This window comes from Sparus aurata, chromosome 20 (assembly GCF_900880675.1).
Source record: "Sparus aurata chromosome 20, fSpaAur1.1, whole genome shotgun sequence".
NCBI lineage: Eukaryota > Metazoa > Chordata > Actinopteri > Spariformes > Sparidae > Sparus > Sparus aurata.
Window position 1 is genome coordinate 22,561,725 of NC_044206.1, and position 27,206 is coordinate 22,588,930.

Genomic DNA, 27,206 nt, shown 5'->3' on the forward strand with positions numbered 1-27,206 from the left:
TTTTAACATCTCCCCGTACTTCCTTGTGTGCGTCGTGTACGCGATGACATCATAGCACGTCGGGAGAGCCCGCCTCCCCGCACGTTACAACCAACGTCTGCAGTTGTTCTGTCAGCAGACCCTTTCTGCTGAATTGCACTTGAACTGGAGTATAAAACACAAAGATGAGCGGCCGGGTGAGTTCATTTCAAGCGAATACTACAATTTAAACACAAGTAGAACACTTACGTAAAACACCCAGTACCAAAGGTAACGTTTAGCTAAAGTGTTAGAGGCTTTTTTTGACACGTAAAGTGAGCCAACACGGCATTAGCCTGTGTGGCAGAATCAGATGTCATTCAAAACTTCGTAGGCAGCCCGGAAGACGAATGGAGTATCTCATGACCACTCACACTGTTGCTAGCATGTAGTACCTTTACTGTTGTTGTTCTACATATAAGTTAAAATATGTAACAAAGTGCGTATTTTAGCCACGCAGTCAGTATTCTGTTCCCCGTGAGCAGCAGCTGTTGACCACTTTCGCTTTTTAATACAACGCCTTTTTTACGTGAAAATGCTAAATAGCAACCTATTGAGCAATTTCCTTTAAAAGACGTTTGGAAATGGCTCACTGGGTATTGACAGTGTTATTTAGGACTTTAAACACAGCTCCAGCTTTTAAAGGCCAGTACAAGGATGGCTCTGAAGTGAAATGAAGGGACATGAAATGGGTCTAAATGAACAAAAGGAACAGCGAGATAACCAGAATATAAGGGAAATGTAGCAGCATTTCAAATGGATAGAAACTTTCACTATGCATCTGTTGACATCAGAGGTAGACAGATTATCAGCCTCTGCCGATATTTAGCATTTCTCCATTATCAGTAGCAGTGTTTCTTCTGTTGGATTGACGATCAAAATAAACTACTTTATAAATATGCTCCTTTGGCTCTGATGCAGCATCCTCTCACACAGTGTCCTGCCCACAATAATATCTGATAGGTAACACGTCACAATTAGTATCCTGTTAACACTTGCATAACGTGAATCTGCAATGTAACTAGTAACTACATTTATCAAATAAATGTAGGGGAAGTTAAGTAGCATTGGATTAAACTACCTCAGAATTGTACTGGAGAACAACACTTTTCATCACTGGTTGTTCAAAATGTGACACAGAGTTTAAATTTTACTGCAAATTAACGATTTTCAGTGTCGTTAATTTCTGATAATCAGTGTCAGTATCGGTCGGTCCCCTAGTTTACATAAACACACACTTGTCAGTGTTTAAGTATCACCTAGTTAAAAGTGAAAGTATTGCAGTCTAACACAACAACCCTGCATTCAATTCTACATTCATGGGGGTTGTTATGGCTGCAAACACCATAATGGCTATGATTTGTTTGTTTGTTCATTTGATAGGGATTGTACATAGCTATACCAGAGTTAGCTAAAACTTAAACCTCAAAGAAGGGGCAAAGACTTTGGCAATAGAAAGCATTCTGACTGGAAACATCACAAACGGGCATGGTTCATTACGGCCTATTACAAGAAGGCTCTACGGAGGGTGATTAAAACTGCTCGGAACATCACTGGTACCATCTACAGAGCATCAGTGATGTTGGTGAAGTGAGATGTCTGCACAGAGCCCAAGGAATAATATGACACCCACCCCAACCGCAGTCTGTTCACCCTGCTGCCATCTGACCAAAGACACAGAAGTATTTTCTGCCGTACCACCAGACGACAGCAGCTTCACTCCTCAGACTGTAAGACTCCTGAACTCTTCCTCAATCCTCCGTTATCTAAAATGGATGAGACAGGATTCAAGAACTCAATCATTATTTTGTATTTTGAACCCTTGTGTAAAAAAGTGACATTAGATGTATCTTGTACCTTGTACATCTAGTCCCGACAAGAACAGTTACAAGACAAAACTTTCACTATACAACAGCAGCAGCTGAAAAATCAATGAACTAATAGGTTCAGTTTTTGTTGGAACTGCTTTACTCTATAAAAGAGTTGCTCAGATTGTGTTGGTTTTACAGATACTGGACTTTCTTGAACCTCATTAACGCTTCACATTTGAGCTGATTATATGGAAACAATGTAAAGAATGCCCCGCTTTAACACAATCTCTGGTGCAATTCGATTTTAACTCAAAGGCGCAATTCACAGGTCACAATTTCAAGTTGAATTATAAAAAAAATACAGCTAAAATGAAATATTATACTTATTAGAACGGGAGCGCAACCTCTCAAAAATTGGGTGAAACATCAAAATACAATCATACATAATGCAATAAAAGGAAGGGGTCAGTTTTAAATAAAAGCATTAACATAAGAGAACCATAATAGGACAGTCAATCGACTGTAGTTCATCTGCATGCTCTCTAGATTTCTATAATTTGAGAGCCTAGATACTGAAATGCTTAAATTAGGTTAAGTTTGATGTTTTTGAAATGTAATGTGGGTCAGGAGGTAACTTAATTAGGTTATTGGAATGAGAGCAGGGTTTTTCTAAGAAAGGCTTGATTAGAGTTGGATTTTCTCATAACGTTAAACAACTTTGATGACATTATTCTGTATGTATTCATTGATTTGAAAATGGGTCCAGAGCGTATGACTTCTTGCCGAGTAATTTGTCATTTTATTTTCTTTATAAATCAAATGATTGTTGTGGTTTATAATAGTCTGATTTGTAATATACCACAAATACTGTATCTAGTCAAAGTTGGTACTTTTTGAGGTCAAATAAAAAGAGGCTATGTTGAACTGAAACTTTTAGTTGACATTTCATCACAGTGCGTGCTTCACCTTAGCTTTGAGAGATGCTCAGTCACCCAGCCAACAGCTAATACTGTAGATCAGACTTGAGTAGTTCGGCGTGAGGCAGTATACTACTTCACTCCATCGAGTTTCTGGGAAGATGCATTTCAGTCAGGATCAGAGGCTGAAGAGCTGCGGCTTTCCTCGTAATGATGTTTGAGCCTTTGACATCCAGTTTCCCACTTTCATGTCCCCTTAAGTATCTTTGAGGTTGTTAAACTCATCCTTTCCCACACTGTCGGACGGTAGCACAAATTCTGTTTGTGAGTTTAGAAACTGAACTAGAACTAGAATAAAGTTCTGAGTGTTTGTGCAATATTTGGCTGCATAGCATGACTTTGTAAAGGCTGCCCGACAGTTACAAAATAGGAGAATCTTGCTAAAGCTTGAAATAATCCCTCTCAATCATCACTCATGACCCACCAGAAGTGTGTAGCTGTTTGACCTGCAGAGACCATACCCTCGGCTTGCACTGGTTTATTTTCATTTCCCTGTGTTCACAATGTTTCTGAGTGCCCCCACTTCTGGAGAAAGACAGTTGATTGGTGAGTTTCATTGCCAGGTCGATGACATCCCTATTTGATGACCTGGCAGTGAGCGTGAACAATCAACTTCCTTTTCCCAGAATCGCTTACTGCAAATTCTGAATAGTGTCTCCAAGCAGCAACTGAAACATCCTGCACAGTATGCCCTTTAATGACTGTTATAGACACTTGACATACAGGCATTTGACATTCAGTATCCAGACCGAGCAGGAAGTTTTGTGAGGGTTTATCAGTGTGAAGCGATCACCATAGCAACATGCATGTCATGGTGGTTTTGTGTAAGTGGAAGCAAAGCCTCATGAGAGCTGACTTATTTAATCTGCTAGTCTCTGTAGCTGTTCAACTTTATGGAGAGCATACATAACAACTACAAAAACTGCAGGTTATTTCATATAATTGTCCACAATTCTCGCTTTCAATGCATTTCAACAATGGTTCTAACAGGTCAAGTGCTCTGTATGAAAATGTTCAGTTTATACATTTTTTTTGCCCTTTTCTTTACTATAAACTGATCCACTTTTGTGCCACAGAAACATTGATTGATTATAAAACAAATAAAATAACTGAAATGTTTTACACAAGTAGTTACTCAGTGATAGTCCCACAAAACCGATGCCAGGGAAGACACGAGCCAGCAGCTCGTGAATGTGCCAGCGCAAAATTGATGCAGCACATCAGATAAACATCAGCCACTGCTCATAGTGAAAGTCATTTTATTTGCCAATATGTCACTGACAGCTGATACTGATGTTTGGCTGATGTATCGCTGTCTGTAAATATGAATTTCTCACTGGGGTCGTTGTTTACACGCTTCTCTGCTCTCTTTGTTTCAGGTTATGCAAGCGGCTAAATGTCCGACAGACGAGCTGTCGTTGACCAACTGTGCCGTCATCAATGAGAAGGAGCCGCATTTTGAACAGTGAGTGGGATCTCCTCTGGTACATGTAACCATGCGTCACACTATATAAATACTAGTGTATTTGTGTATATGTATGTGGGTTGTTGGTTGAATGGGTGGAGGATCTTTATTTTGACTCTCCCGAATATTTAAAATGTATTGAAGTGAAGCCGTTCAGGAAGAGGAAGAACGGTGACATCTAGGTTTATACTTGTTCTCTTTATTTAAAAACGTCCCTCTGTCTCCTATTTGTTTGTCTCAATGCAGACACGTGACTGTGCGCAATTTAACACACAAGTATGTGTTCACCTTGAGGAGACATCCCAGTGTGAGCTCTGGGAGCATTGCCTTCAGCCTGCCACAGGTAGGTTTCAGCTTTCGCGAGCGAAATGTTCTCTGCCACATCATCTCGATGATAACTGTGTGGCCTGATGGAAGCTGTGCATTGCTGATAAACTGTTTCCTGCTGAGTGAATGTTCTGTTTGTTTTTTTTTTTGTTTTTTTTGCTTATGTCGCTAATGATTAATCTCCAAGTCTTAATGTTAAATAAAATATGTCTATATTTTCTCTATAAGTACTATAAGTAATACATTAATTTAACAGGTGATATCAACAGTTTTCCTTTTACAAAGCTCCAGTGAACCAGTTTTTCTTCTGCAGACATATTGTTGTTTTAAACCTTGATCGCAGTACGTGACCTTGAGTCCTCGTATAAAAGTCGTACGTTAGCTCCTGCGGTTGTCTTTGGGCTCTTTGCATGGGCCTCTTTGTTTGTCTCAATCTGTCTGTTACTGCTTTTTCCTTTTTTGCTTGCCTGTCTCTGCCTGCTCTTCCTCCGTCTATAAACATGGCAGCCACAGCGGCACACAGGTACTACTGCAACTTCCTCGAAACGGTCTTATTTTAACATTTTTACCTCATTAAATATTACCTACTGATCGATTTACTTGGCATGGTAGCCGTCATTGGACAGCCATTTAAGATGGACTAAATCATATGTCAGAGTTACGTATTAATGTGTAGAAATGTTGTGAAATAAGACCATACTGCAGAGGAAAGTTGCACTGCTGTCTCCGTGAAATGTGTAGTGCTCTTCATTTGAAGTATAGCTGTCCTAGTTCTTCTGGAAAATGTAATTTGTGGCTAAATGGTTCCATTCCAGTAACGTATCCTAATACAAAATGAAATGATGAGACATGGAAGTAACCAAATCGATCACTTGCTTTTTGTCTTAATAGAGAAAATGGGCTGGCCTCTCGATTGGACAAGAGGTTGAAGGTGAGACCGATGATCCTGAATAATGTCCTTCTGTGTGCCGTACAGCTCCACTGTTGTCCAAAAACACATCGATAAGCCACACTGATGCACCGGGTGACATGTTCATTCATTACCATGTACACGGACACGCACACTGTAGTTCGTTTTTACACAGCACTCCATATACTGTCATGCAGCTGTAAATACTCACTAGTGCACCAAATTCACATCAATCCGCAGCTGAAAATAATCAAACAAATATGCACGATTCACTCTTTCTACTGCTACTATGTACACTACAGTTAGATCTGGATTTTTATTTGGATATGCATTATTTTAGCAGTTGTAGATGCCAGCCGGTTTTCCCAAAATGTAGAAAACCGCCTTATCTTGCAGTGTTGAAGAAAGTGAGAAAAACCTCACCAAAAGCTGTGAGCCATCCTCCATTCAAGGTTTCACGTAATCTCGTACAACAGTTTACATTTGGCACTGCTGAAGTCTCTGAACTCCTTTTGTCCTCACTGGATAATTGATGTTGATTCATATGAATATATGAATACGATTTGTCTTCACAAGAGGACAAAACACAAAAGAGGAGTGTTGGCTTCTCCTAAACCCTCTCATCTTTAAAGAAAACCTCTATCCACTTTTCTGAGCTGCCGACACAGCTTGAGTGCGTACTGTGTGTCATCAGTCTGAATGCTCACATCATTATCGTTGCAGTGATTGTTTCTTTGTGTGGACGGTCCTTTTGGCTTTGTTTGGCTGTAACAGTCAACAGAATTTAGCAATATTAAATGCTAACTGAGGAAAATGGTGAGAGGATTGAGGGGCATATTTGTTTCTACCAGCCGCACAGACTTCTGACTGCTCTTGGACATCCTTTGAGCCTTTTGTGATAACTGCCATTATTCAGCCATCTATTGATTAGCAGCACTTGACAGTCCCTCTCTTATCTCTGGATGCCTTTTGAATCACAGACACCTGCACCACGAGAAACATGATAGCCGCTGACATCAAATCTAACCTTCAGACTTTGAAGGATTAATGCAGTTTACATGTGACTGACTTTGAAAGGCTGCAGTCTTTGTCACTACTTGTCACTGTGCTGAGATCTGATGGTCATATCCTGCAGATTAAGATTTATACCAGGGGGTTAGTGGGTTTATTCATGTCTTAAAGGGTGGAGGGAACATGTGCAGCAGCGCAGGGAGAGACAGTATAACAATATGCGAAGGTGGTGTCACTGCACATCAGTCTCAGAGGCTGGCCAGCATCCAGAGAAAGACGAGGCCGGTTCTTTGATGAGGTATTTCTCTCCAGCTACCTCAGGCCAAGTGATGCCCGAACTGATGGGCGCTATTATGATACTGTCTGCATATCAGGAGTGAAAAGGAGGAATGAAAATATAATCCAGCGAGTGAAAGAATGAAAGAGCCTCACAGACAGCATCTTGAGAAAAACGGCAAAACCATAGCTCTTTTTTTTTCTTTGATCAAAGGGATGTTCTGTTCTCTCCCTGTTTGGATCAACTGTATCACAACGTTTGAGCATTTAATTACTTTCCACAATGGATGCAATATTTCAGCTTTGTCTCCTGGTAACTGTGTTATGAATAATGCAGCGTGATTACCGGCTGTAATTTTCCTAATTACCTGGCAGCGGTGGAAATATCAGCGACGTCTAGGAGAGAGCTCCTTTCAGCATCCGTAATTTCCGTAATGAGGCATTAGCAGCAGTTTGAAGACATGCAGACAATTTGAATTGGAAAAGGTTCCTACAAGTCATACCAAACTCAGGAAATGCTGATTGTAACTGGCTTGCTAACGAGGCATTAATTGATTTGCTAACCACTCCAAATAGACTAATGAGCTGAGACCTTGCCTTTTTAGCTCGTGTCTAATTGAACATTATCCAAATATAAATATCAGAGACACTAGCAGATATGCCACGGAGCTGCATGGGGTATTTAGTAGTGATTGGGGAGACGACGCTTTCTGAGGCAGTTGTGCTGAAAAGAGTTCAAGTTCGAAGCATTTGATACGGACAAAAAGGGCGACATCTGCTGGTCAAATCCTGTGTACTGCATTTAAATGGCTGGACGACAACAATGAAACAGAATATAGGTAGTTTTTTTTACTTTTGTAATAGATTTTTGTTACAATTTTTTACATTTAGGATTGTATTGGAAGAGATCCCCTCTAAAAAGAGTCAAAATAATGCTACAGATTGACAAGAACATTTACAAATAGTTATATGAAATGAGAAAATAATAAACCCTTGAATGATAAGTACGCAACTGCAGTTTACTCAAGCTTTATTAAGTGTTTTAGCCTCTTTTAGCTTATTGTTTTGGTTTCCTGGCCCTCATCAATCCCTTTCCAACAGAAACACTCAGCAGGTAAAAGCAGATGAAGGTTCAGCTGGTAAAGAAAGAATAGCATCTAGCAGCTAAAGTATTTTCTGCGTCCCCCAGATGGCCACAAAAATGTATTAATGCATTGATTTTAATTAGACAGCACGACTACGGGATAATTAAAAGTCTCCTGAAGACCTGCAGGATACACAGTGTGATTTGACCAATTTATGTCTCTGATTAAATCAAATCAAATCAAATCAACCTTTATTTATATGGCGCTTTTCATACAGAAAAGTATCGCAAAGTGCCTTACAGAGATGTACAGAAAAAGAGAAACATCAAATAAAATCAGGAGAAGAAAGTTAAAAGAACGCAACCTTCCCACCCCCACAGTCATGCACAGAGACATACACAAATATGTATACATTCATACACACATTCACACATACACACACAGCCACGCTGACACACAGACACACAGACACACACACTCACACCTACACAAACACTAGCTGTCACTACAGAGACATGGCCGGGCAGCGAGACCTGAGGTACAGAGGAGGCTAGAGGAAGCTACCTTTGGGGGGCCAACCACACTGGGAGAGATCCCAGTCCAAGGTCGCAGGGAGCACCGCCACAGAGACCACCCCATCCCGGACAGACAGGAGGCTCCGCACCAAGGTGCAGAGCCCTCTAGTCGCCCGGGCCGGAACTGTCCACGGGACAGCACCCCCCACGGCCAGACCAGAGACAACTCCCAATCTGGCAGGCCCCCTGAGGAAACACTGGAGATTAAAAACTGTTGCCTAAAACAGTAAAGGGTTAAAATATGGAGGCTAAAAACATGAGGGACTAAAACATAAAAGCATAAAAGCACAGAGGCTAAAAACATGGACTAGAACATAAAAGCATAAGAGCATAAGACATGAGAGGCCATAAAAAATAAAAGCATGATTAGAACCAACCATCTCTTTTTCTCCCCCCACAGTAACAGACTACAAGTTTGACAAGTCCAAACAGTGTATAAGCACCATGACGGTGGAAATCGACTTCCTGCAGAAGAAGAGCATCGACAGCAACCCCTACGACTCAGACAGCCTGGCCAGCGAGTTCATCCAGCACTTCAACAACCAGGCCTTCAGCGTCGGCCAGCAGGTGCTCGGGGCTTTACGGAGATTCTAATGTGTCGGTGTAAACATTGACGAGTTTGTTGTAGAGATTAGCGGAATAACTGTTCAGGTTTGTAGATGTAGGGAGACTTATTCATACGTAAATCGTGACTAGAACGCGATGTAAGTTCACAATAAACGCAGAAACGTTCATTATAAATACAACTGAATGAAACAATTGAATTATTTTGATTAAATAGTTTTTCTGTCCTCATCTTATACTCTCTTTACTCACTACGTGTCTCTATGTGTGTTTTTTTTTCCCTAGCTCGTGTTCAGTTTCTGTGATAAGCTGTTTAGCTTATTGATAAAGGATATTGAGGCCATGGACCCGAGCATCCTAAAGGGAGAACAAGGCTCTGGCAAGAAACCCAAGGTACCACAATGTTCTTCTGCAGAGGCTTTTACGCATAACATGGAAGTTATTCATTTTAATGAACACAAATTATTTAAACCACATGTAGCTGAAGTGCTAAATGTTGCACCGTTCTTCCATACATGTACATTTATAATTAGTCTTGTGGCAGAGTAAACATAACTGCTGATTGTAGCTTTGTCCCGAATTGTTATCAGCATTTTTGTTGTTGTTTATTACTTTCTAATCCCCACATGATCTGGCTCCTCTTTCCATTCAGAACTCCTAATCCCTTTATCCTCTCTGAGACGCCTCAGTTCAGAGAATCAAACGTTGTTAAAAGTTAAAACAAAAGGGGGATCTAGCTTTTACTGCTTTAGCTCCAAGGCTATGCAACGAATTCCCCAAGAATATCAGATCACTGTCTCAGTTTGAAAAGCTTCTTGAAACACATTTTTACAGACAAGCGCTTGTTCATGTGCTTTAAAGTTTGTCTTATATTTTGTTTTATCCCTTTGTGCTTTAAATTTCTTGTTTTTTGTTCTTGACTTCACTGTTTTTAGTGCCTTTTTATTTAATTTTATTCCACTATCATTCTGTTTCATTGCACCTATATTGTATTTTATTTTGTGAAGCACCTTTTTTCATTATTAAATCTTTCCTCAGATTCAGATTGGTCTGTTGCTGGGAAACGGTCAGGTGCTTTTGATAAGTCGGAGAGTTCGTCCATGACTCTGGTTGGTGAGTATCACGCCTTTACACACAGCTCTTATAAAGATAGCTATTGATCACCTATTGAAAAACAAGGAGCTTCACTTAAGTAGCTGCAGTTTGGATAGTTGATTACTTGGAACGATTTTTAATTGTGTCTCTTGTAGTTGAATCCCCTCTTTACAGTCACTAAAGATCACATGATGATCACAACAAATAGCGAGCTGCTAAAACTGCTGCAAACCTCATATTTACTTATTAATATTCATTCACTGGCTGCAGGATGGTTCTTTATAAAGCCACAAGGGGGCACAGTTCACACATTTTGCACATCTTGCTCTCCTTTTTCACATGTTGTTGGCAGTGGTTCAGTATTTAGGTCCAACTCTGCCCATGGCCACCTGACGGTCAGTTTACCTTCATAACAAGGTTGCAACACAATCTTGTTCTATGAACGTTGTGATGACTTAATTAAACACATCAATCAGAAACTAAATCTTATAAACGACAAGGCAATTGTTCAGACAAAGCTTATTCAATGCACCATATTGATTTCACTGCAAAGAACTCAAAACAACTCCTGCAGCAGTCTAAATAAAAACCAGAGCAATATCGCTACCGAAATGTTTAAATGTTGCTCTTTTAGATTTTGTGATGTATTTATTTCTTGTTTTATCACTGTTGAGGAAATCCCTGTTTTTAATGTGTTTTATTTCTCTATAATTGGGTATCTTTGCAACTATATTATGTGGTATTACATTTGGTAAAGCTCTTTTTGAAAAAGCATGCTATAAACACAGGCTATTATTATTATTTGCCAGTATATAATCAAACAATTAGACCCTCCTTTTGAGCAAAACTTTTACCCGTTCCAGGGAAATCCAAGACCCGAGGGTCTCGCCAGTCCATCATCAGCCCAGACTGGAACTTTGAGCGGATGGGAATTGGCGGCCTCGACAAGGAGTTTTCTGACATCTTCCGTCGAGCCTTCGCCTCCCGAGTCTTCCCTCCAGACATAGTCGAACAGATGGGTGAGTTTCCCTCTCTCTCCGTATCCCGCCATCACTTATTCATTTGTTTGTGCCTTTTTACGCTGTCTCGCTGCAAGTCAGATGACGATTTCACAAGACCGTCTGTGTCGTGAGAACATTGTCAACCAGGGGACCGACAGCCCAAAACCCAAAGATTCATATTTACTATCATAGGTAACAAAGTAAAGCGGCAAATCCTCACATTTAAGAAGCTGGAGCCAGCAAATGTTTTGTTGGAAAAATGCTTAATGTGTTACATCATCAGCGTCATTATTTTTTCTGAATATATGCCTTTACTGACTGAAAAAACACCTGTTTGGATCATTCCACAGGTGAACGGGTTCATTGGTAACAGGTCATAGTATCATGATTGGGTATGAAAGGGGCGTCCGTGAAAGGCTCAGTTGTTCAGTCTTGTGAGATCTTGTAAAGATTTAAATACATGGACTCAGGAAGACTTTGTACAACTTAATTTCATTTGTAAAAGATTGCATCTTGATTTTATTTACATTTTACACAACTACCAACTTTTTGGGATTCACTGAAAACACTGTTCTCATCACATCACTCCTAATTCCCTTTGTTTTATTTCCTTCTCGATAAGTGTGGAGCCTGGAGAAAGTTTACAGTGCGGGTCTTTTAATGGCCTTTTGCACCTGCTTAATGACATTTAGCCCAGACTAATTGAGAGGCCCCAGATAACCATCTGAGCTGCCATTTGGGCCTGCTGAAGGAAAAGCAGCCAGGATGACAGGTGGGGGGGGGGGGGGAGTTGTGTTGTTTTGGGAGAGAAGGCACTGAAGCTTCTGTCTGTCTGCTTCACCTCTCGGGGAGCAAAGGGGAGACAAGGTGAAACTATCAGACTTTTGCTCCGACGCACACACAAAATGTGTGACGTGCACATGCACACCGCCCCTCTGTCAGCGGCTGCTCTCCCTGCTCCCCACGCCTGCCAATTACAGCTTCACCTTTAGCTGGATGCTCTATCAGGGCATGCCATCTCATTACAGCAGCCAGCTGGCCACAGCCAAAGGCCGACTCCTGCACACAACCAGCCGGCTAAAGGTCAGCTCACACACTGCCGGACGCCGCCTCAGGCCCTTAGTGCTGTGGGTATAGAGTGTCTGTGTGTCCTAGGTTTAAATAATGTGTGTGTTTGCTGAGCTCAGAGGTCTTTACAACAGGTTTTCACAAGACTTCTAGTCCTGGGAGCAAGGATTAGGACCACGCACATGTGTGTGGGAAGGGAGGTTTTGTGTATGAGTCACAAAGACGACTACCTGATGGCTTTTTATTACAATGAGCTGCTGTCCTCTGCAAAGTGAATCATCATAGTAATCTGACAGCTGTCAGAGATCTATTAATGAGTGTGCACAGGGATCACTGTCAGGGGTTTTTAGTCATGGTCCAGGCACTGCAGGAGCACACCGCCTCACCTGCTAATCGTTGATTGTGGCTTTCAGTGATTCAGGGAATGTTGCATTCCACAAAGGAATTATTCAAGGTTGTATTGCCATAATATTGAGACATGGATTAAACACAGGCTGATTGTAATAACTGAAAACAGTGATTGTGAACAGTGAACAGTGCTGTTATTATTCTGTTTGACCTGATAAATGCTGAAAGACATATTAGCAGCTCTTAGAGAGACAAAAGTGTTCTCACAAGCTGTTATTATTTAGCTTATCGAGGAGGTGCTCTGTGCAAACTTCCTCATATCAGTTTAAATTCGAAGAGAGTGACTTTTGCTTGTGTATTTTTGTTTTGGTTGGTGGACTTATAGGATTTGGGGGAAGTTGCCCTATGACTGCATTCAAATACAAAGGCGTCATAGAGAGCAGCAAGGATGATGATTTTTGTAGGTTGACCTGGAAGTTAGCATCGCCCTGGTTTCCTCAACAAAAAGTCGATGGATAGTGTCTGTGACAGACCTAAGGTTGTGATATTGACATGTTTTATTTTGTAAGATAATCATCTGCTATAGACTTAAGTGATATTTAAAGCATTGCATGACTATACTATACTATACAGATTTTACTGTAAATTGATCTACAAGTCGGAAACCTTGAGTTAAGAACAGTTTGTAACTAAAGACCGCCTGTGAAGACTGAATAGTGAGTAAATGAGTTTCTGTGTTGGGCGTGATGTCCCCGACAACCTCTGTACAATTTGGAAAATTACAAAATATAAGAAATTTAGTCCAAATTTTAAGTTGTTAAGCTTGTATGTACAACTTGTGTCAGTCATCCTGACTGTTTGACACAAGTTGATGAAAGGCTTGTACAAACAATTTCACAGTGTCCAACCCAACACCAACATGAATAAAATACTGTCTTCAGAAGATCATTTGAATGTTGAATCAGGCAAACGCTTGCATATCGCCAGGAAAAGATATGCAAATCATGCCCTAGATGTTTGCTCAGGACGAGAGTCATTACTGCCACCTGACTGATAAGTTCAATGCATCGTCTTAGAAGTCGTCTGTTTGAGCTTCATCCAACAAAGATATGAGCTTAATAACAAGTGGAAACATTCGCTGCCTGTGCTCAGTATGACTCGTATTCTTCTCTTTCCCTTTTCCGTGTCTCCAGGCTGTAAGCATGTGAAGGGAATCCTCCTGTTCGGACCCCCAGGCTGCGGCAAAACCCTGATGGCTCGACAGATCGGCAAGATGCTCAAGGCCCGGGAGCCGAAGATCGTCAACGGGCCCGAGATTCTCAACAAGTATGTTGGAGAGTCCGAGGCCAACATCAGGAAGCTGTTCGCAGACGCAGAGGACGAACAGAAGAGGGTGAGCGGAGGACACGTTACAGTAGATGCGTACGCTCACGAAGACTGATTTACTTATTATTTACACGCTGATTTAAAAGTCACAGTAAGTCTGGTCTCTGGGATGATTATCCTCCCCATGAAACACAGATGAGCACTTCATCTATCGAAACAGGAAAAAAACTCATTTCTTCAGGAGTGGAGAGATCTGCCCTTTAGTCAGACATAGCTGTAATAACTTTGGTAAAGTTCTGGTGTGTGTCTGCATGTGTGTGTGTGTGTTTGCATTGAAGCCCAGCAGTGACGGTTGTTTTGGATGGTCAGACAGTAGCGTCGAGCCTCACTCTTCACCACCTAATGAGGGGCTGGGCTCTCTTTGACCTCCTATTAGACCTCGCTACACACACAGATACATACACACACACACACCATCCAGTGTGTAATAAGGACAGCTCCACACCTGCTTTAAATGCTACGGCTGAGATTGACAGGTCTGTAGATGAAGGGATAACCCCCCACCCTGCTGCTCCCTCACTTTTTCTTCATCTGTCTCTCTGTTGAGGGAAGGTACTGAAAGAAAAGTGTCTGCAGTGTCTCTGTCGTCCTGTTGCAAATTTGTCTCAGAAGTATTGGGTTAGGGAATAATTGCAATACTAATTAACATGGTTTTATAAAATCAAACCTTCAGTAAGCACAGAGAAACTAAAATTTTTCAGCAACGAATGTGAAAACAGCCATCTAGCGCCAAACTCTGCACATACATCATTCTACACAGTGAAACTCAAACATTGACTGGAGGGCAGTAAAATGTAAAATGACATTTCTTAGGGACTATTTCATCAAAATTGTAAGCTTTGTGGCTTTTCTTACCCCAAAACAGGCCAATTATGCAGGAATAGTCCTTTTGATTTGTCCACTTAATACACATATCCTGAATGTTTAACCGAAACACTGGAGTAATTAACTTGTGCACAACCCTCCACTACAAAGACACTTTTTCAGAGCTAGCACTGCACAACACTGAAGAACTGATCATTAGTTTAAAAATATATGAAGTAACAGCACATATTCACAGTTCACAGATGAACCGTTGTCATTCATTGTCTCTCTTGTCTTTCTGCTGAGCAGCTCGGTGCCAACAGCGGCCTCCACATCATCATATTTGATGAGATTGACGCCATCTGCAAACAGCGTGGCAGCATGGCGGGCAGCACGGGAGTCCACGACACCGTGGTCAACCAGCTGCTGTCCAAGATCGACGGCGTGGAGCAGCTCAACAACATCCTGGTCATAGGTGCTCAGACACAAACTTTCTCCCTGTATATCCACAAGCTAACAGCACCCACAGGCTCTTCCCTGAACACCTGCACTCTCTCTAACTCATCTGCTGTCTCTCTTTTCCGCCATCTGTCCATCTGTCGCTCCCTCAGGTATGACCAACAGGCCTGACCTGATAGATGAGGCCTTGTTGAGGCCAGGAAGGCTGGAGGTGAAGATGGAGATCGGTAAGATGTCCAAAACACTCTGAACCCAGTGAACATTTAAAAGTTAAATCCATTCCTGTAAGCGGACAGGAAAAGAGGCGCTGACAGATCAATACCAGGGTAATATAGTGAACGTGGGGTTTGATTTGTGTTTCTCAGGGTTACCTGATGAAAAGGGAAGAATTCAGATCCTCAACATCCACACGGCCAGGATGCGTCAGCACGAGCTGCTGTCTACCGACGTAGACATCAAGGAGCTGGCTGTGGAGACGAAGAACTACAGCGGTGCTGAGCTGGAGGGCCTGGTCCGGGCTGCACAGTCCACTGCCATGAACAGACACATCAAGGTCATATTGTCCATATTACTGCTCACGTTTACAATCCATATGTCTCCTTGTCCATTTGCTCTTTGAGACTGCAGATGAGTTATTTAAATAAGGGCTTTAGCTAGTGACTCTGTGTGTTCAGTCTCAAAGACCCCAATATGTGATCCTTACTTCATAATTTGTCTGGGCTACAGTCTAAAAAACAAAAAAAACAAAATTAGTCAATATGATGCATTTGTGCTCGCCTGCTTTGCAAGCTTTTTGTTTTTGACCTGCATTCACACAATTCACAATCAGGATATCCTTCCCAGCTTCCCTCTCTTCTCTAAATATCATCACTTCTGGCCCCGAAAAAACCAAGATAACGACGACCATAATGCAAAACTTGAGGCCTCAGAACGGTAGTCAACAAACTAAATGGGTGACATCACAGAGGGTGTACGCCTGGGCTACATACAGGCTGTCCTTTGTCATTGCTGAAGGTTGTTATGGGGCAGCATGCAGACCTGCAGACAGTACTCAGGGCTCAAAGTACTTAGGGGTAAAAAAAAGCTAATCTGTTTTAACTTATGACTCTCATCTGAAGGTGCGGGCCACACACCTGGTGGGCACAGCACACTGCTGTACAGTATAGTGCCAGTTTAACTAGCCACCCAGGTGTGTGTGTGTGTGTGTGTGTGTGCGTGTGCGTCCTCACACAAGTGTTTTATCAGGTGCACAGACTCAGTTCTACACAGATAAGGTGAAGTTCTCATTTGTTAAGTGCTCTGCCCCCACAGACACACACGCAGCAGCAGATATTAGAGGGTGATGATAAATGGCCGGCGAGGGGCCTTACGCACGTCTGATGGCTGTGATGTTTCTCTTCCCTCCTCTGAACACTTACTCTTCCCTCCCTCCTCCTCCCGCTCTGACCTTTCTGCTCTGAGGGAGCGCACTGTCTCCAGCGAATCGTGCAATCTAAATGTGCCGTACTTGGTGTAATGGATTTCGTTAGCGAGAGGCATGGAGTTCATCCCGGAACGGGAGTATCTCATTATCTTCTGTCGCTCAACTTGTATCGTGTGTGTGTGTGTGTGGTTGTGTTTGTTGTTGTTGTTGTAGGCCACTCACACGGTGGAGGTGAACATCGAGACGGCAGAGAAGCTGATGGTCAGCAGGCACGACTTCCTGGCCTCGCTGAATAATGACATCAAACCTGTAAGTTCACGCTCCGAAGATATTCTGCGTCAGTCCATATTTGTCGCTTTTTATTTGTCGTTTTCTTTTAAAAAGGGAACCAATTTATGTACCAATGGTGTCATTTTTCTTTCTCACTTGACCTCTGATTCACTATTTCTCCTTCGTTCTTCCTGTCCAGGCGTTCGGTACGAACCAGGAGGACTACGCCAGCTACATCATGAACAGTATCATCCGATGGGGTGACCCGGTGTCAGCGGTCCTGGAGGACGGGGAGTTGCTGGTGCAGCAGACAAAAAACAGCGACCGCACACCGTTGGTCTCTGTGCTGCTGGAAGGTAACGGCTTACTAACCTCATGGAAGTCAAGCACGCGGGCCAAAGTCAGCAAACAACAGTTAAACACACAATAATCCTTCAAAAGATAAAAACTGAAATGTGTGTGGGGGATATATTTTCCGGACTTTTTGTTATTACAAACAGCTGATGTGTGATCGATCCTCTCCCTCAGGCCCACCCAACAGTGGGAAAACAGCGCTGGCCGCGGAGATCTCCAAAGAATCTCAGTTCCCCTTCATAAAGATCTGCTCCCCCGACAAGATGATCGGACACTCAGAGATCGCCAAGTGCCAAGCCATCAAGAAGGTAACACACGTAGCAGACATTCTTGACATATAAAAAAACAAAAATGATTGTTTGTGGGTCTGCAGAAAGGATTGGGATTCGTACAAAAAGTATTTAACGTTGTGGAAAATGTCAGTGCTTTATTACTGCTGTTGTTTCTCATCATGCGGATCATTTAAATTTTTAACGTGAATGAAATGTTTTCATGAATCATTCTGTTTACACACCGTAGACCTTTCTGAAAAATTAGGGAAATTAAGTGAAATGTAAAATAGCTGGGTTAAACGGTCACATATGAGTAAAAGTGAGCTTAGAGTTTGTTCTCAAACTGACTCAAGAAGTATGGAAGACATTTTTATGTTGACAACATTCAGAGATGTCGTTTGAATTCAAACAGACGGGCACGTACTCAAAGCAAAACAAAGAAATGATTCTCTTTCAGGTCATGCATACATTTTAGTTTTTGATGTGGACCTGTTGGCTCTTGTTTTCTCCTCTGATAGATATTCGAAGACGCCTACAAGTCCCAGCTGAGCTGTGTGGTTGTGGACGACATTGAACGTCTGTTAGGTAAGACTCCAGTTGTCCCTCAGAGTCACTGCACAACAAGGCAGCTAAAAAAAAAGTGTTTCGTGTTTTGCTGATTCAATTGTGAATCAGTCTTTATATTCAAATAAAATCCGTCTCCACAGACTACGTCCCGATTGGCCCTCGTTTCTCCAACCTGGTGTTACAAGCTCTGCTGGTGCTGCTGAAGAAACCTCCTCCAAAGGTAACAAACACTTTGTGCAGCACTCTCACTGTGGGGCTGTTAGTCCCGAGGTGGCAGAAAGAGGGCAGCAGATCTTATGGATGCCAGCGCAGAGTCTTCTGAGGAATTGTTGGAGGTCTTTGGTTGCGACTGGCATGTGTGAGCGACTGTGTGTGTGAGTGTATGGTTATTAGCGAGTGTTTTGGTCCAGGCCTGTTGTGCTCACTGTGAATGGTGGAGGTAGAGACCCATTTCTCATAGTTTCTTTGGTTGTAGTTGTGTGTGTGTGTGTGTGTCTGTTGTTGATGGGTTTGTGAATGAGAGTATAGCCCCACTATATGGCTGCATGTGCATGAGAAGTGGCGCGGGGCCTGGTGTTGAATGCCTGGCTGCAGTGCTCCTCTGGGGTTGTAAAGCGCTGGGCCCAGCGGGGTGCCTGGGGCCGGGGGAGGCCAGGGGGACAGGGAGGAGAATGGGCTCTGTGAGAGAGCCAGGACCTGGCAGCACCGCCGCCTGTGTGGCACCTCATCTGCATGCAGCATCGCAACCCCCCACGCCATGGGGGGGCAGCCGGCAGCCATAATCCCCCTGTCTGCTCGCCACTCCTCTGCCTCTCCTGCTTCGTCTTCTTCTCCTGGTGCTCCTCCAACTTGTCGGCTTAGCGGAGCTACATTTCTTTAGCTTCTCTTCTTTCTTCTCCGCTTGTTTGTCTTCGTTACTGTTGTCTTCTGTTGTTTTCTGTCCTGTTACGTTCTGTTCTGTTGTCCTCTCTTCTCCGGTCTCCTGATGATTTCCCTTTCCCGACACTGTTGTTGGGACTCCGGGCCCTTAGGTAAACCTTTATATCAAAGCTCTTGTAATAAGCGTTAGTTCATAGGTAAGACGCCCTTATAAGTTATTATAAGATGCAAATTGACACAAGTGTTAATAACAGTATAATAAAGAGGTGTATGGTCAGGTTTTAAGTGTGGGTGACATAGTAGCTCACCTGGTAGAACGCAAGACTGCATCCTTAGTGTCCAGACATTCATTTGATTGAGGATCATGCTGCGAAAAATTGAAACAGAATCAACTTTTGGAGAAACGCAACCCGACATTATGTTCCGTGGTCATTCAAATAAGCTGCAGACAAGCAGCATATGTGACCAAAACACTCACTGACCAGCATGCTAACTTACAAATCCTACTAAGGCCAAGGCACGATCAGAGGCAGAGTATGATCGATCAGTCGCAGGCTTGCTAGTAGCATGGCTTAATGCTGGAAGTGGAACACAATGGATATTTCTCCATGTGACGTTATGTTCCACTTGTAATCACTCAGTTTGGTCTTATGCAGCAGTTTGAAACCCACCATAATGATATTCCTCACATCCTGGTAGTTTTTAGAGCCAGTAGCTGCAAAAAGTGCTAATAAGTGCACAGTTAACTGCTAATAAATGCATAATAAAATACATATTATTGTTAGTTTAAAATAAAAAACAGCTTAGTAAGGGTTTAACAGTGACATAATTATAGACGATGCTGATGCCGACACTGATAGAGAATAAAAAATCAGTATTTCGAGTATATTTTTATTGCAGTGATCCCTCAAATGGTTTATCAGATAACATTTTAATAATAAACTTTATTGTGCAACGAACCAAAACTAGCTTCATTCTGAACGTTGTGATTTAATTTGCCCAAGCATCTTTCTCCTTGTTATAAACGTAATGAGAAAGTTTTTATCTAAGTGTTTGTAAATGTCCTATAATCTAAAATAAATGCAATAAGGACGCTTTAATACACATTTACGCAAGCTTATTATAATAAAATAATAATAATAGTAAGCATCTTATAAGGACTTAAGCATTTATTACCTAAGAACTAATGACTACAGGCATCACCAGCCCTCATCTGACCTTCATCTGGGACTGCTCAAGATTACACAGTCATGACAGAAATGTGGTGAAATCTGGCGATCCTCAGTCTCATGTTGATATCCGACCACCAACAGCCAGTGAGAGCCGTGGTTATTAGAAACAGCCTGCATCACATCGCTGATTGTGTCATAAATTCAGCACCAATTCTCATCATTAGAACGTAACCTGAAATGATGCAGCAAACGTCGGGCGACACAGCATTACAAGCGTATCGTTAAAGAGAAAAAAAAAACAAAAAAACAGCGCCGCGGCCAAATGTTTATGTCTGGCTTCATTGTTCAAACATAATAACCGCAGAGATGGAATCAAACCGGGCTTCGCTGCGATGACAGGAGACGGTTGGGCCACGACAACGCTCCGTGCCTCCGCTTGCATTTCTGGGCCGTGATTCACCGAAACATTCATCACACATGACGTGCCCCCAAATTAATATCGCTTCTAGTGAGATTTTATTAGAACCATCTCGCACAGTGAAACCTGCGAGATCTCACAGTGTGCGGCGCTTCAACTGAACATAAAGAATTCACAATCCGTCTGCTCCGATCTTCATTTGTATGCACAACGCACACAAATACAGTTTCTCCTGTCAGCTTTTCTTTTCTTTTCCAAATGTTTTAATGCTGCACTGAGCCTGATATAAGAAGAAAGCAGCTGAAGAAGAATATGAGCTAATGAATGAAGACATTAAAGTCTGAAGCTCTGCGTGTCTTTCAGGGCCGTAAGCTGCTGATCATCGGCACCACCAGTCGTAAGGACGTCCTCCAGGAAATGGAGATGTTGGATGCTTTCAGCACCACCATCCACATTCCCAACATCTCCAGGGGAGAGCAGCTGGTCGAAGCCCTGGAGGTAACACACACACACACACACACAAGGAACACACACTCGAACAGAAGCTCACAGCTACACATGTATACGCTGAATACACGCAGAAGCAGAAGCACCTTTAAACCCCAAAACTAAAATGTATCACTGATCTGTAACCAGTGTAATCGATTATGGCTTTCACTCTGTCAGCGAAGGTGTTAGGATGTTTGTCACAGAACCTGAACTCTGAATTTTCCCTGTTTTATCTCATACTAAGTGCTCTGCTCTCCTTGTTTTCTCCCCGCAGCTGCTGGGGAGTTTTCAGGACGTTGAGCGAGCCAGCATAGCTAAAGCTGTGGAGGGCCAGAATCTGTGGATCGGCATCAAAAAGCTGCTCATGCTGATTGAGATGTCCGTGCAGGTGAGAAGGCGGTCACACTTTCATTTGCATTCGTATGTTAAAAGTCAAGCTGCACAGAGAAGATCCAGCCAGGCAGGGTGTCAGACAACAGGAACAGGATAGACCGTACGCTTGATTTTCAAAATAAAAGGGACCGGATTATGTAAAAATCGGAGCAAGTCAGTGATATCAGGCAGTCGTGACGCTCATGAGTCATTTGTTCTTGTGGAACAAAACGGCATCACACAGGTGTGGTTACAGAGACATGCCCAGTGGAATCATGGCGTTGTACCACTTTCACACTTGGCAAAAAACCCATTAACACCCACAAGCATCTGGCTTTTGTCATCAGCGTGAACATGTAAGAAAGGTATTCATTTCGCAGGTCTAATGACTCCTAAGCAGTCACAGATGTTTATCGACTACAGCTCCGATCAGCACTGATGGAAATGTGCTCTTTTCCCGCCATGAGGGTATGACACTTGTAAAAGAGCCGCACAGTAGATTCTCCGCTCTAAACAGCGCTCCAACATCGTCCAGTCAGCTGAGTTTGAAAGAGAAACTGAAGTAAAAGATGTAAAAAAAAACTCCTTAACATTCTCGCTGGTCTCCATGCTGCTTTTTGCTGTTCTCTGTTTTCCGCTGCATTGTCAGATATTCACGTTTTTACCGGCTGTGCCTTGTTCATATAATAAATCTAATGCTGATGTAACTCCGCGCTCACTGACGCTGTTAGATTATAGAAAAGGTCGAGTCGACTTCACTGAAGGTAAATTAAGAAGACCGGGGCATTCTCGTCTTTCAGCAACTCCCCTCATCACTTCCCATTTTTATTCAGCAGCACGAACTTCAGATTGGCCCGGCCTGCGTGTTATTGTTTTCCTAATGGTGCGGTCTGAGCACCCTGTCCCTCCTCTGCCTCGACATCTGGCCGGCATTCCCAGCAGCCAGCGCAATCTGTCTCCGTCACAAAAAGCTGTCATCTATCAGCTGGAGTGAAAGACTGTGTGGCTTCGCCCGATGATTTGTTGAGCAGAGGGATCCAGTATGTTTCTAGTTCACGAACCGTTCTCCAAACGGTTTGAGAAACCCAAGTACGTTCATCGTTTTGAAACCGTGTACCGCTGCGCTTCTCCAGCTTACATCCATGTGTTCTGAATCAGAGGGAAGCTACTCATAAGAACAATCATGCACGCTCTGTGGTCCTCTGCAATTTAGAGCAAATTCAATTAGGATCCGCCATCATCGCGAATAACGTATACAGCGGGGGATAAAACATATATTTGCGCATTAAACACAGATCAGACACCCACAGCAGATTCTTGGCTTCGTGCGAACACAACACTTGCATGTACGTAGATGAGCACAGTCGGCATGAAGTCCAGTTATCCCCTTGAAGATGCCTTTTGTGGGGAGGAGGTGTCTGTGGTTTGGTCGAGGGGTTTCTGTTGAAAACGTCTGTTGAAGCCTGTGTCGTTATGTTTGTCCCGTACCCGGGTGATTTATCTGCAGAGCTCTTGCCGGGCGCCCTGACCCTGTCAAAACACCGGGACAATCAATCCAGCTGATCGTGCAAAAAGTCAAGACTGGTCATGCATCATTCCCCGAGTTCTTTGGAAGCTTCATGATCTGAATGCGCGTCATAAAGACTTGCAGAGGCTTTAACTTTATCCATTTATTAGAGATTTAAGGGAGGACGCTACGGGTGAAAACATGCTGCTTCCTGTTTTTTGGTTTCTGTGCCTTTTGTTCCTGACAGACGAGTGGAAAGAAAACATCCAAAATAAACAATAAGGTGTTTTTTTTTTTGTTTCGATTTGCGAGCTGGAAATTTATGGAAAAAAGCTCATATACTTATTTGGATAATGCATCATTAGCACATTTACAAATACACTTTCAGAAAACATCTTTTCCCTCTAAAAATGGTCTGAATATGAATAATTAACAGGGGAAATTTTGTTGTGATTTGTTTTATCCTGTTCATCTGTAGCTTTATCATTTATGGTTGTCTTTCCGCACACACTTTCTGCCAGTTCTCACCTGTTAAATGACAAGACGAATGTTTAAGGAGAGAAATCCTGGTGTGATTTCAGTTTTTGTGTCTGTAAAGCGGCACATCGTTGCTCCAGAGGCGGCAACTTAACTGCAAGACTTTCTCTGGCGATGCTCCACTAATAAATACTTAAATTGTTAAACTCAGCAGAGGACGGAAATGTTGGTGTACATTTATCATCAGCATATTGTAATAGTGTTTTTCGGCCTTACCTAACCGGGCAGTCCATCACTTTCACATGTCAGTGTGGGCTCCAGGTGGTTCTACTCGCAGGCCTAGTGAGTGAACACCTGCTGCTGCTGAGCTAATGGCTAGCATGTTAGCCAGGCGGGAGATGTGCTAGCGCTGAATCTTTGCTTAAAACCAAGATGGACCTCATGAAGAAATCCTTTTGCTGTGATGCTTGTTAACAAGATCAGGGACTAAAACTCAGGGATATCTCCACTTTTAATCTGTGTGTTTTGCAGCTCCCCCAGTTTCCTGGAAGTGTACTCGTCTTTAAACCTGAACCTGTCAGATATGAATTTGGTTCCAGAAAACCTTCTTTCGCGTTTTTTTTTTTTAAACCTGAGCCAGCTGCAGTCCGTTCCAACTGTACTGTTGGAGGCGTTTGTGTCAAAAAACCAGAAGCTTTTGTCTCGCAGCAGCTTCTCCTTCCACTGTTCCTGAGATAAGTGTTTCCTAATTGCAGTGTGTTTACCAAGACAGGTAGCAGCAGCAGAAATTGACCTAAATCTGACGGCTGGCTGCTGTTAATTTCTCCCGCTGACTGCGTGTCTGTGGTATGTTGATGATGCGTGCTGCCTGTTTGTTGAGGCTGGATGCTGTGTAATTGCTGTGGTATGCACAAATGCAGCCATGTTCTGCACCCTGCAGCACCCCCCCCCCCCCCAACCCCACCTCCAACCCCATCCCGAGCCTGAAGAAGTATGAACGTGTGTTTGCCGAGACATGCTGAAAAACAGCCACACACACACACACACACACACACACACACACACACACACACACACACACACACACACACACACACACACACTCAGCTCAGTCTTCTCTTTATGTTTTTTCCTCTCAATCCAATGTTTCTGCTTGCTCTCATGTCTTCACTCTAGTAGCTACAGGCGATTCCAGACGTACTGTAAGTTATTGCATAGGTTGCCATTAATTTTACTTCCTCTCTCCCCCCCCTCCTCCCTCCTCCCTCCTCCCCTCCGTCGCCGTCTCCTCCTCCTCCTCCTCCTCCAGCCCTGTTTGTGCAGACTGAAAGAGTGAACTCCAGGACGTTCAGCTATTTCAACACCTCGCATCTGAGTTTTTAAATGAAACAGATGCTTGTTCGAGAAAGTAGAAACCAGGGGTTCTGTTTGTAGAAATGTAAGGTGCACTAAGAGGTGACGTGTCTTGTCTTTCCAGATGGAGCCGGGCTACAGAGTCAGCAAGTTCCTGAGTCTACTGAAGGATGAAGGAGCGTAAGTATTCGTTTCCTGAACACTCGCGCCGCGCTCACATCTGTCACCTCAGAAGAAAGGCGCTAGTAAGAAACACAAGACGTTTACATTCTCGTCGCGGTATCAAGTGTGATTAATAATAAACCTTTCTGCTCCCCCCTGCAGACTGGGTTCTGATAAGTTTATGGCGATCTAGACTCGGTGGAGCCACGTCGCGAAAGAGAGGCATCCTTCAACGGTGAGACCCGCAGCGCCTGCATCAGGCTACACGCTCACATTTTCTACTCATCGGTTCCTGTCGAGACTTTTTGTGAATTTGAGGTGTCTATATTGTAGGTTATCAGGGTTTGGGTGTAGTGACTTTTCCTCACAGTCCCATCTAGTGTCGGGGGAGAAAATAAGATCAGGCGTTGTTGTCCTACATCCCTCGTAGACAGATTGATTATATGACTCCTTCCTGAGTGTCGATAATAGCAAAGTTTCAGAAGACATTTCGTTTTTTTTTAAAGTTACCTGGCCAACTTGTTAATCCTGCTCTGTGAGAAACCAGCCCGTGAGGAGGAGGAGAAGAAGGAGGAGGAGGAGGAGGAGGAGGAGGAGAGGCTGCCCACGGTGATGAACAACAAAAGCTTCCAACAACTTTTCTTTTTTTTTTCAGTTTCCGCAGCCGGAGCTTTTTTCCTTCACATCGCTTGCCTCAGAGACTTTATGGTATAGTTAGCGCACAGCGTGTTCCTAAAAATAGGTCGACTAGACAGGTGCTCTCTTGTGGCGGCACGTCTCCTTCGCCTGCCTGTCTCTTCTCACTTTTATTTGTCTTCTCTTCACTCAGTTGCTGAGGAACGGAAGCCTGACAAGAGGCTGGCAGGAGGAAGCGAGCGAGCGAGCGAGGGAGAGATAGTTTCCACGTCTCCCTCTGCATCCTTCCCTTCCCATCCCTGAAGCTCTCTGCACGCTCCCTCTCTGCACTGCAGCTTTCTGCAGCCGGGCAGCCTCCCTCCTCTTCAGCACTCTGTGGACGTGTAAAATAAAAGAGTTTGATGTATCTGTGTATATTGCATTTCCTGAAGACTAGTGCTGTGATGCCTCGAGCACTCCACTGAGATTTTATATATATATATGTGAAAGCGTGGAGGCGAAACATGCGGTTCCGTGCATGCACAAACACTAATCATGACGCTGTGTGTTTTATCTAGGCCTTATCTGTATGCACAGATTTGTAATGTGATCATTCCAGGACGTTTACGCCTCCACGACTTAAAGATCTCACTCTGCTCTTAACATGTACTGTTATTTTATGAATAAATTAATTGTATCACTCACAAGAAAACCTCTGGAGTTACTGACGGTGGTCCAGTGTGCACGGAAACCTCAATTTACGGCAGTCGCTAAGGAAAACAACAGCGCGCTACCGGTTGATTTAATTATCGAATGTTCCTGTCTTAATTGCGGCATGTTGAAATGATGAGGAACTGTCTTGTAATTATAATCCAGCGTAATTATCTGGTAACGATGAGAAATGTGGCATCTGGTAATGAGACGAACCTCCCGAGACATCTGCGGTTAACCTCCGCATACTGTGTTGCACAACCGAGAAAACACAGTCAGCCCGTTTCACCACGTAGCTTCTGCAGCAGGAGGGCGGGGACGCCGTCAGAACAAATCAGAATGAGACTCAAATATAAACTACTGAATCGGGTCAGATGTGGGAATCCTGTTGCTTCAACATGTGGTCGTCTCTTCTTTATAAACAAGTGAAATAAAATAAGGAGCAACCAGATCTTTTCTTTTGTGCTATAAACAAAGATTTCCTGTTTCTGTGTATGATCTTTTAAATGGATGTTCACTTCTTTTTTTTTTAATACACTTGAGTTAAATGTGGTCAGGTGAAAAATGTATCCTGAACGCCACACGTCGACATTTCCTTCACGCTTTTGATGATTGAGCTAATTGTTACATATTAACTAGCATTTCCTCTAAAATCTAACAATTGAATATTGCAAATTAACACATTTATTTAATGATATTCATCCTTGCACTTGTTTTTTTATGCCATTTTTGTGTGTACTGTAGTTTTAATGTATGTTACTCTAACTGAAGCAAATTTGTGTATACGTGGGGGACTATTTTCAGCAGCGGGTGAATACACATTTTGTGCTGGAGGATGTATTTGTGGCAGCAGGGTGCTGCATGTGGGGCTGAATCTAGATTAATTACAGTGTGTTTTCATGGTAATAAAGGGACGGGATGTGACACTGATGTGTTTTTGATAATTAAATATTGTTTTATTTCATCTTTTCACGAGATTTGTTGA

At 42.9% G+C, this 27,206-nt stretch overlaps 1 protein-coding gene across 1 annotated transcript; it reads left to right on the forward strand.

The window, feature by feature from the left end:
* Positions 1 to 53: 53 nt before the first annotated feature.
* LOC115571761 (vesicle-fusing ATPase-like) lies at positions 54 to 27,191 on the forward strand. Its single transcript, XM_030401332.1, is given in 22 exon segments — positions 54 to 176; positions 4,186 to 4,271; positions 4,518 to 4,614; positions 5,490 to 5,529; positions 8,856 to 9,022; positions 9,305 to 9,412; positions 10,058 to 10,091; positions 10,094 to 10,132; positions 10,978 to 11,133; positions 13,725 to 13,924; positions 15,031 to 15,196; positions 15,333 to 15,407; positions 15,546 to 15,733; positions 16,817 to 16,912; positions 17,073 to 17,229; positions 17,402 to 17,535; positions 18,018 to 18,084; positions 18,207 to 18,286; positions 20,899 to 21,033; positions 21,299 to 21,412; positions 24,858 to 24,913; positions 25,058 to 27,191. Coding segments are annotated over 22 exon segments (2,238 nt in total). The 5' UTR covers positions 54 to 164; the 3' UTR covers positions 25,089 to 27,191.
* The last annotated feature ends 15 nt before the right edge of the window (positions 27,192 to 27,206 follow it).